The sequence below is a fragment of the Leuciscus leuciscus genome, assembly GCF_965113295.1.
Source record: "Leuciscus leuciscus genome assembly, chromosome: 6".
NCBI classification, from domain to species: Eukaryota; Metazoa; Chordata; class Actinopteri; order Cypriniformes; family Leuciscidae; genus Leuciscus; species Leuciscus leuciscus.
The window spans coordinates 4,725,601-4,737,167 of record NC_138730.1 but is presented as its reverse complement, the minus strand read 5'-3'; the positions used below and the strand labels follow the sequence as shown (position 1 = coordinate 4,737,167).

General features: G+C 38.6%; 2 protein-coding genes across 3 annotated transcripts; one reads left to right on the top strand and one right to left on the bottom strand.

Moving 5' to 3' along the window:
- Positions 1 to 2,499: 2,499 nt before the first annotated feature.
- Positions 2,500 to 5,798, top strand: LOC309501976 (uncharacterized protein). Of its 2 annotated transcripts, none has more exons than XM_082174277.1 (4): positions 2,500 to 2,738; positions 4,055 to 4,249; positions 4,335 to 4,397; positions 4,514 to 5,798. In XM_082174277.1, exons 3-4 carry the CDS (start codon positions 4,354 to 4,356, stop codon positions 5,481 to 5,483), a joined length of 1,014 nt encoding a protein of 337 aa, XP_082030403.1. In that variant the 5' UTR covers positions 2,500 to 2,738; positions 4,055 to 4,249; positions 4,335 to 4,353; the 3' UTR covers positions 5,484 to 5,798. The 2 variants fall into 2 exon arrangements, with proteins under 2 accessions (XP_082030403.1, XP_082030402.1); XM_082174276.1 differs by having other exon boundaries at positions 4,327 to 4,397.
- Positions 5,799 to 5,896: 98 nt separating this feature from the next.
- Positions 5,897 to 8,290, bottom strand: LOC309501964 (uncharacterized protein; the record flags this gene model as incomplete). The annotated part of the gene is made up of 2 exons (XM_082174264.1): positions 5,897 to 7,022; positions 7,707 to 8,290. The coding sequence occupies 2 exons, from the start codon at positions 8,288 to 8,290 to the stop codon at positions 6,164 to 6,166; spliced, it is 1,443 nt and encodes a 480-aa protein (XP_082030390.1). The 3' UTR covers positions 5,897 to 6,163.
- Positions 8,291 to 11,567: the final 3,277 nt, after the last annotated feature.

Sequence of the window (11,567 nt, the reverse complement as noted above, 5' to 3'; positions counted from 1 at the left end):
AGCAGCGTTGCTGATCAATGTTTCTACTATCGATACATATCCCCTTTTAAGCCAGCGCATGAATGCGCAATTATCTCAGATAACTCAATCCAGCGATACTAATCATAAACAACGGGTGTGTTCGAAGAACCGAGTTAGCCAGATCATGATTAGCACGATGATATCATCTTGGATGTGTCATTTGATCTCGGATGTAATAAGCAACGTACGAAGAACGAGCCCCTGGGGGTGATTCTATGGGCACTGTTAAATAAATGGATGTCTGTTTATAAAAGCAACCAAGAAAAAGGCTGAGAAAAAAAGAAGAAAAGATCTTAGTAGCCTACACTGTAAAATAATTTTTGCTGCATTAAATTAAGGCCGTATAGTCATTTCAACTGTTAAATCTTGAGTAATGATGAATTGCTTTGACTTGTGAAAGTGAAAACTGATAAACTTATGTTAATGTAAAAATATTTTTCCCGAGTGTAGTTCATTGTAATGACATTGTGTTTTCCTCTTTTGTGCACTTTTACATAATACAACAACACTTGTATCTGTTCCCAAGAAAGTGGTGGCTGAAATATGTGCAGTAAGTGGACATTTTCTAACTTTCCAAAGGAAAGAAAGTATAAGACTTTGTAATGTCCATTTGTTTCCATTGCACTGGACAGTGAATAAACCCTCTCAGATAACGGTCATATGGAGGAACTAGCCTACCTGCAAGTGCATAAAGAACTTTACTTAATTTATACTTGTATGCTTTATGGCTGCAATATAAGTGTCAGGATTCCACATCTACAGAAAGGCCTACAGAAGAGTCTGCACAGACAGAGGAGACATAGGCCTACAGGTGGGCATGTTTATCGCCAACTTTTCCTTTTTATTTGTTGCATGAGGCATGTGTCTAATATCTCTTGTTGCAGGCATTTGAACACTGGCTTTTCTTTACAAAGAACAATTGAAATAAAACTCAAGGAACTAAGCATATTTGTCTTTTATTAAACATTTAATGAAAAGTGTTGTGTAATATGGCACATGCAACAATGTCACAGGCCCTGTCAGGTGTGCAACCCTCAGACTTATCAGACACTGAAATCTTCCCTTTAGTTAGCCAAAGTTCATTTCATTGTGTGCCCTTGTCCTGGCTAGAGCTGCATAGTAACTGGTTTGGGTCAGGGAATGGGGTCATAAACACCTGTCTGCAGGCAGGAACATGTCATAATCACCTATCACTGCATGAAAAGTGGGATTTTCGACAGTTACCGGCGCTGTAGATTGCCGTGGAAGTTCAGGTTTACGACTGCAAACGGCAATTTACAGGCAACACTGCAAACTGTCGGAAATTGTCGGAAATTGACGTGGGACTTGCTTGCCCCGTGACCCCCCTCCCTCTAATGCTTTAACATGTAAATGAGACTGCTGTGAGCTTTACAAATGCAAATGAGGGTAGCAGGGGGAGTTTTATCCCAGGTGAAAAAGGTATTAACTTAATTCTAAAAAAAAATACAATACAATACAATATTTATTTATAACGCACAATTAAAAACAGCCAAGGCTGACCAAAGTGCTGTACAGGGCAATAGATAAAATGCAGGGCAGAAACAGGACAATAAAAAAAAATTTAAAAAAGGCAATAGTTGTATCATAGTCAAGGGGTATTAAAAGCAAGAGAAAATAAATAAGTTTTCAAGGATGTTTTGAAGATGGAAATTGAGGGAGCTAGTCTGATATAGAGGGGTAGACTGTTCCAAAGTTTTGGGCCTGCAGTCGCCTCGTTTTTTAAGTCTGGATCTGGGCACGATAAGAAGACAGTGATCACTGGATCTCAAAGTACGTGGTGGAGTGTATTGGTCAGATATTGGGGGGCCGGTTTGTTAAGAGCTTTATACACAAATAGTAAAATTTTAAAATCAATCCTGAATGTGACAGGTAGCCAGTGGAGTTTGAATAGCGCTACCACTTTTGGAGCAATGCACAACATGTTGCAGAAATTTTCACTGCCCTTTTTGTGATAGCAGTATTATTAAACAGACAAAATGGGACAAATTGAATAACCACATTAAAATCCACTTTAAAAGGCTGTTGTTCATGAAGGAACATCTGGACTTACAGTGTACAGTGGCAATATATATTATTTTACATGTATCCATTTGTCAGACGCTTTTATCCAAAGATAGATGGTTTTCTGCATGATTTAGACAAAATATTAAATTATCTTCATTTAATGTCTAAAGGTTACACAAACAATCCACACTGAAACTTAAGCTAACAAAACACAAACAATTATATATTCCTGTATTTTCTGTATTGTTTCTCACAGTAAACTGCCATGCAGGCTAGAATTGCGAAACATTATTGGATAAATCTTATAATTTACATTTCTCTGGGCCAATCGGAATCTTAGCACTTTTTCTCTTGGCCAATCGGAATCTTAGCACTTGCGTCATAATCTTGAAGCACACACACCGTCAACAACAGCTGAGCTCGCCATTTGCCTGGCTACCGTGCGAGTCTAATAGGCTCTATGCACGTAACAGTTCCGGGTTCGCGTGTACTAGGCTATCAACTTCCTGTTCAACTTCCTGTTTATACACGGACAGATATGGCTCTCTTTTATAGTCGCTGTCTTCAGGATTTACCTCGTCTCACGGTAAATGACATAGACCGACTCGTAACAACATCATGTGCTGCTCCCAACAGCAAGCGGGAAAAGGGATTTAAAATGTATATCGGCAGCTATATCGACAACTATGAGGGTAAGTAGCTAACGTTATAATGCTAACAGTTATATTTTAATCAAGAAACTGACGTGACTGAACTTGTTAACGTTAGCTATTTTGTTTCACACTACTCTACTATATTAAAACAGACAAACTAGCACAGTGTAAGAACGTGTAATCCAGTTTCGAAATGTATGTTCATCTTTTTCCGTAACAGTGTCAATGAAAAACAAGGTGACAGGAGAGGTCAGCGTGAGGGCAGTCTGTCATAGATCCATGAGGAAAAATGAAAAGCCACACGAATTGAAAGTAGGGTGACTAGGGTCAATGTTAGGGTAATGGTTAGGCTGATAAGTTGCCCAGCTGATAAGTAACATTATCTAAATGTACATGGCTCAGTCTACTGTTTATGGATGTGAATGGGTAGGCCTATGTAGCTCTCATCTACAATACAACATTGGTAAAGTTGGTTTTATATTCGCACAGTCGCATATTCGCGGACTTTCGCGTTCATTAGCTCGTGAACTAAAAGTTGTTACTACACAAATAACACCTAACACATAACTATACATATAACACCTGCAGACAACCGAAAGTGCATAGAGCCTAATTTTCCTCAAAACGAGCTTTCCTTCGCAGTGGAAAAAATACATTGATCTCTATGCGCAGGCTGCTGAGAAGGGACCGTCTGCAAAGTGCAAACCCCGAAAAGTGTTACTACAAAATATTCAAAAACTTCACTGTAATTATCTGTATTGTTGCCAAATTCAGATCACACATGACACATCACTGCTGTCCTGCTGGTTATATAACAAGACTTTGTTTTGGATAAATGCAATACAATTGTATAATTGCATTACAATGTGTGATCTGAATTTGGCAACAATACAGATAATTACAGTGAAGTTTTTGAATATTTTTCATAATAAAAAATCATAAAAATAATGAATTTTTTTTTTTACCCAAAATAAGTGTTGTAGTATAATCATCAGGACAGTAGTGATGTGTGAACTGAATTTAGTGACACTATAGTGTGTATTTTTGATTTACTGATTGGTCCCTTCGGATCCGTCTCTCAGCCGCCTGCGCATATAGAGATCAATGTATTTTGTACATTCGGAGGATCATTACAGGTAGGACCTTCAGTACCACATACATGGACAGCGCCATGTCACATAGTCAAGTTTTCCTAAAAAGTAAAAAATTGCCAAGCGGGGTAAACATTTTAAGTGCGAATATAAAAACAACTTTACCAAGTCAATACAACCGTATGCTTTTATTAGTTATATTTTTCTTGTTAACAGTTTATCTCTTAAGAGGTATTTCTCATCTAAGCTTCTATTTCTCCCTAGATGGTGTTAAAAGACTTGAAACCTGTCATTTTGGTGAGCACCCACTGCTCCTGTGTGGCGGGGTGTGCCTTATGCAACCATTTGGTTGCACTACTATATCAAACAGCACACTTTTCACAATTAGGCATCCCTGCTGTACCCCCAGTGCACAGTTGCACAGAAACTGAGCAGACCTGGCATAAGCCAAGGACCTTGGTAAGTCATCTGTCTGTCATGTGAATTGTACCATGTAACTATTGTGATGCCATGTCAAAATGTGTCATTGCTGTCAGGGTGTTAGGCCAGGTCCGGTGGGAGACATGGAGGTCCGCAAACCCCAAAATTCTACCTCTGTTTGTGTGAGGTGAGACTATATTACCTTTAGTTTAAGCTGTGTTGATGTGGTTAATATGTATGCAGTTAATATGCTGCAGTTTTTTTTGTTTGTTTTTTTACATCTTTTCACTTCAACATTTTCAGAAGTTCTCTCTACAAAGCACTGGATGGGGAAATGCCAGATCTTGCCACATTGAGAGTGGCAGAAGTATATAGGGACTTTCCCCCTTTGCTTGCACCTCTGGTGACCACCATGGGCATGTCAGCAGAAGTCCCATTAGTTCAGTCAGCTTTTGGGGCTGTCCAGGCCGGGAGTGTGCTGTCATTTCAGCAAAAACCACCAGAAATGCGGGAAATCGTCAACATCCCAGATGCCCCTGCCCAACCTTCCCTTCCCATCCAAGGCTATAGGCTTGAGCCAACCACATGCGCCCATGTGTTATCAGAGGAGGAACATGTATATATAAAATCGCTACAGGTGTCATTCCACATGGCCCACAGGATTGAAGCTGCAACACGGGAGCAGAGCTCATGCCAGGAATGGCATCGGCTGAGAAAGATGCGAGTTACATCTACACGCTTTCACGAGGCATGCCATGTTCGCTGTCATACATCATCTGAAAATCTGGCACACAGAATTCTGAGGGGGACTGTCATGACGAAGGACATGAGGAGGGGAATCGATATGGAGCCAGTTGCCGTGACAGAGTACTGCCGTTTAAAAAATGTCAACTATTCACCCTGCGGGTTCATTATACACCCTGATGCTCCATGGCTGGGGTGCTCCCCCGATGGAGTCGTGTTTGATCCTTCTGAAAACCCACCATTCGGCCTGCTGGAAATTAAGTGCCCCAACATCAAGAGTTATGTTGACTGTCCCTACCTGAAAATGTCTGGTGGCTCTCTGCAGCTTAGGAGGCAGCACAAGTACTATTGGCAAGTACAAGGTCAGATCCTCCTAACAGGTTTGGAGTGGTGTGATTTCGTGGTATGTGCGCAGGAGGACATGTTTGTTGAACGCATACACAAAAATGTAGATGTAATGCGTACCATTAGAGACCGAGGAGATCTTTTTTTTTTTTACCACTACCTACTGAAGTGTTTGCGTGTTTAAGTCATTTCAGATTTCAGATGTTGCTTCATTTAATGACTGTGTTAAGTGTGAGTGTGGCCACATACCACTGGTGGTCCATTCAATTACTCTGAAATTATTATACAGTATTATATTTATGGTATTCTATATTTATTGTATTATTCTTATTTAAATGATATTTACATATATACACTCATGTACATATATTTATACAATATAATACATATAACAATCTATATCTATTATATTACAATACACATGTATATATACATATCTTTATACAGCATTATATTTATTGTATTATTCATAGTTATTTACACTAAACAATATTTACATACACATACACTATATGTATACAATATAATATACCTATCTATTATATTACAGTATATATACATTATCTTTGTACAGCATTATATATATATATATATATATATATATTATTATTTTTATACAATATATACCTATCTATTATATTACATTACACATGTATATACATATATCTCTCGATTCTTATGGTTATTTTTGTGTTCTGTATTATGAAATTATAATAAAATATGTATAAGGAAACACTGTCTTAGTTTTGTCTGTTGATCAGAGGTATGAATACAGAACAGTGTGAAATCCATAGTATTTACAAAAGTATATGTACAATATTTATACAAACCTTAGCATATCACAAAGGATGAGAGTTTTTAGACTCAATGGCTCCATGCCTTGACAAGTGGTCCACATTGGTAGTTCACAAGCAAACATGCCACTGTGAACAGTTGGTTTATGCTACCAGAAATGGACAAGGGGATGACGGTGTCAAACAACTTATGCTCTTTAACACGACGGATAAGACGTTCAACATGTACCCTGAGCCTAGCCACAGACTGAGTGTGCGTCACTTCATCAGCTGACATTTGTTTTCCATTGGTCAGGAAAACAGGCCGGTGGATTTTACATGGCACTAGGCTATCAATTAAGAAGCCCTTATCCACCATGATGGCCATGTCAGGGGTAAGAAGGTTAATGATCCCTGACTGTTTGAACAGCTCCCGGTCACTAATAGACCCTGCATACAGTGCAGAAACAAATGTTATTGCACCATGAGGTGCCATTCCTACTAAAGCTTTGAAGGTGCAGTGAGACTTGTAATTTGAAAAGACCTCACTTTGTAGTAGCAAAGAGGAAGGTGTTTGGCAGCGGATCTCTGTACAATCCAGGATAACCTGTGTGTCTCGAAATTGATGGAATTCTTCTGGCAGATGGGCTCGTACTTTCTCTTTTGGCATCCAAATGCACACTGACCCCAGGACAAAGTACAGGAAGTTGGCCCAGGTTGTTACGATGCGGCTTACAGTGGTCTGATGTACTTGAAACCGATGACCAAGGTCCCTTTGCTTGAGGCCCAAAGCAAGATGCATCAAGAACAGGAAGAACTCATCTATTGCAGGAAGTGCCCGAGTGTTTCCAGGCTCCTTGAAGACTTTGGAATTGGTGACACGAATCATCCTGTGAGTTGCCGGTTCAATCAGTTCCCAGAAGGCCATCAGGTGGTTGTATGTTGCAAATCTGTCAAGAAAGAAACGTGCATTGGTTCTCACATGGCATAAAATACTTATACATAGCTTTGTAGTAAGTTTAAAGTTTAGAAAATAGGAATGCTGAACTACAATCTTGCAATATTGAATCATGACAATTATGGAATTTGGTATATATGATTAAACTAACTCTGGTTGCTGTTTAGGGCTGTGAAACGATTAATCGCATCCAAAATAAATGTTTGTGTACACATAATATATGTGTGTGTATTGTGTATAATTATTTAGTATATATAAAAACACACATGTATGTTTATTTTTAAGAAAAATGTGTTATTTATATATAAAATATTTATATATAATTCAAATGATATATATATATATATATATATATATATATATATATATATACAGTATATTTAAGCAATTATTTCTTAAATATATACATGCATGTGTATGTACACACAAACTTTTTTTTTTTTTGATGTGATTAATCACGATGAATCGTTTCACCAGCTGGTGTTCATACTTATAATTATGTTAGTCTACGTTGTTGTTGTTATTATTTTGGTCAGTGTAGCCTACTTTTAAGCTGCCTAGGCTACGTGTAGCTAGCGTATATAACTCCAATCATATTTATCAGAAACGTGGACTAGTGTTTTCAGGACAGTGGCAACGCTATTACAAATGCTTACCACAGGCAATATAATCTTACCTTGTATAAAAGCGTATGTCCTCATCGGACCCAGCAAATCTCCTGAGACCAAAGCGGTGTGTGATCTTTGTTTGCTCCAACTGCTTCCGTACATCTTCTATCTCCCTTTTTAACTCCTCGTTTTCATGTAGAACCATGTCCACAGCTGCAGCTTCGGGAACTGAACAATAATCATGTCCAGTCCTCTCCACATCAAAGTCCATATCTTCTTGGTCTACGTCCGAGTCAGGATCAGGGGTCAGCGGTCTCTCTCGACGTTCCCAAACACTCAACCTCGGCGGCTGCTCCTGACGGTTCCACTCAAACAGTGTAGGGAAAACACCTTTTTTCAGACGTTTCAGACGAGCCCCTTCCATAAAGTCATCATGTCTGAAATGAACGCTACACACCTTTGTGTTTTTGTTGACTTGGAAGTCATCTCTCCTGATCTGCGCGATCCACTTTTTTCTGAGATCCTCTTCCACTGGAAATGAATGGAAACTCACAGTCGAGTTGTATCTTGCCGACACAACGCACAACGGCACACAACAATGTTCCGATCTAGGTCGCATTAGCTTTTGGTATCGGAAAACCTTTTTCTCCATGGTTAAGCTGCCAAAAACTAGATATAAGAACAACCAGAAATGTTTGTCGCTGGTAAGTTTCGCGCCATACACAAGGTTATCGCGCTAACCGTCAGATGTAAATACGGAACCGGAAACTGTTAGCCTAGTAGAGAGTGTAGTCGGAAACACGTCACAATCCCCGCTGCATAGAGCCTATCGAAACTCACGCATGAATTTTCCTGCATTGAACTTGTTTTAGCGCCTGCCAAAGTCTTATTTGATCGGTGAGTAATGTAGATGAACGGCTGCGTTTGTGACAGGGCGCATGTTTTAACTAAAAGAACGACCAGAGAGAGAGAGAGCCGGTCGCGCGCGCGCACTCTCTGTGTAAACAACTTCTCGTTAGCTTTTGGCGCTTTTTTTTTTTTTTTAAGTTAGCTTGCTGCTCATGGTTCATGTTCAGTTTCCATGTTATTTTAGCTGTACACGAGAGAATATGTAAATTTGGGATACTAAACTGCACGTAAACCGATAGCAGCATGGCATAGATTTCTGAGTCTGACTGGCTAACTTAGCTCTTTGCTAACTAAGTTAGCTTGTCCATATAGCAGCTTGCTACGGGGTTCACAGATGATGCAAGGTGGGTTTAAAGGTGAATTGTCTAATTTATAAATGTGCGTCGTGAATGTGACACCTAACGTAACAACGTTACCAGGCAGAGGAGAAGGACGATGAGGTGATTAGATCTAACGTTAACTTAACGTTACGAGGAAGCACAAAAAAAAAAAAAAAAAAATCGGAGGGTTCTGTTAGAAATGGTATTCTCATTTTCAGATATTTTATACATTTGAAATATAAAATCGGTTGATACAAATTGGGCCTGAAATTTTATACAAATGATTTTTATTTTGCAGTATTATTGGATTCGGATGAGAATATCAGGGGTAATCGTTTTCTCTTAATTTATAATTGCAGTTTAAAAATTAAATTCTTTAACTTTATATATTTTATTTTACATTACCTCTGTATAAGCGTCAAGATATAACGTTACCCCCTTCAATAATGTACGAAGGAAGCTGCAGCCCATGAGGACACCAGCATGTTGCACAATACTGGTGAGTACTGATGACAACTTAAACATAATATTGTGTTGTGTACAACATAAGTCACAGGCTTATTCATGTGTTTTATCTAATAAAGATTGTGCCATGTCTAGCCAAGTGGAGCGTCCTGGCTGTGAAATGTCCACTCCTGGTAAGTACTTTTCCCCCTGCACAAAACATTGCTCTGCACAAAGTCACACTCCATTCAAGACAAGTAGTTTTTTACTGCTTGTGAATAATCTATTTTAAATATATACAGTGCTGGTCAGAGTTATTTAAGCCGCTTAATTAAGATTAAGAGTGAGAAGAACCTACTCATCTTGAATGGACCAAAAAAAGCGAATGTTTTAGTTTCATCTTTCCATAGAACGTTTGAAAAGTAACGGACACTACTGGACCTTCAAACGGGCAGCGTTCTATGGTCAGAGTCTGGTCGTCCCTCTGCCCGTTTGAAGTTCCAGTAGGGTCAGTTACTTTTCAAACGTTCTATGGAAAGATGAAACTAAAACATTCGCTTTTTTTGGTCCATTCAAGATGAGTAGGTTCTCACTCTTAATTAAGCGTAGTAATGACTCCAGTATTTCATTATTAATTTAGTATAGGCAACATGACCGTACTTACTGGCTGACTCATGTGTTTCAGACATTAAGTCAAACTTTGAATGTCTTGTGGAAGCCTTCTCTGACCCGGAGAAATGTGCAGCCAGATTTCAGCGCAAGGAAATTTCCAGTGAGTATTCACTTTATCTGTTGCCCCAACCTTTATTTCTTTTTTCAGTGGAAAATAAATTTAGTTTGAGGAATAACATTTCAATATTTTTCTACAGAGATTGGACTTTAATGGCAACCAACAATCCCAATGTTCAAAGAAGGTTCAAATGTCTGTAATGCCAGCAGACTAGCACAAGACAAACAATTGTTTAAAAAATACATAAATGTGTATATATAATTTTAGAAAATGACAGATGGTTTTGCTAGATAAGAACCTGATTTCTCGACTGGGATTGTGTAGAGACTCTGAAGCTGCATTGAGACGGACATTTGAACCGTCTTGGAACATTGAGATCTTTGGTTGCCATTAAAGTATATGCCATTAAAAATATGGAAATGTTTTCCTTAAACTTAATTTCTTTTCCACTGAGGAAAGACAGACATGGATATCTTGTCACTCAGTGTGAGTAAATTATCAGGAAATGTTCATTTTGAGGTGAACTAATCCTTTAAGGCTGATTTATACTTTTGCGTCAGACCGAAGCCCGAGCCTCTACGCTATAGGCTACACTGTTTCATTTATACTTCTGCATTGTTGTCCCTGTTGACGCACAATTGCACATGCAGAAAGAAGCCTGTGAAACCCGAGGGAGGCGTTCTAGACCAATCACAGCGCTTCCGTCCACGTAAAATTGACGCATTGTTACATTTTGGGAGAGGTGCACGTCAGGGTGTGCTAAAGGGTACGCTATGTACACAGCCTACTCTGTAGCTACAGCGGGAGGTCGACGCATAACTATAAATTGGTCTTTACTTACTGCTTGAGAATCAAGTTTGGTAACAGTTTATTTTATTGGCTTAATGACATGTTTCAAACAGTCTTGCTTAGAGGAGCAGAGTGTGGCAATTCTTACCTTTTTGTTTGATTTCAATAATTGTACATTTTTGAATATTCTTTGTTTTTTTCGCCCTTAAGATGCTAGCGCACCTCTGAGCAAAGACCTGTTGACACCCAGTAAGTATTCATCTCATCGGTCACTTTTGTATTTTGTCAGGCCTTGTGAAATGTAAGAATATTCAGTTTTTCATGATTTCATCATAAAGCAAGAGGTCATGGGATTGATGGCTATTATTTGTTTAATAATTGTAAATAATCCTGTAATTTACAGGAAGCAGTATGCCATCTTCACAACTCTGAGACAAATTGTGGGCGCTACGAACTGGAGCAAGGTAAAAAAAATAAATAAAAGAATCTTACATTCTTTTATTTTTTTACTTTCATAAAAACTTACAAACATTTTAAAGGTAAGATTCAAAGAATATGCTTTCATTCTCTTGTATAAGAAAATAGATCCGTTATAGATCTTAATCATACATTTTGTTTTCACAGAGTAACCTCGCCTCATAACGAGGGCGTAACCTCACATTTACTCAGAGCTATGTCTGCAAGTTCAGATTTTCATGACGCTGATCATGACAACATTGTGTGTAAGTAACTTTTAC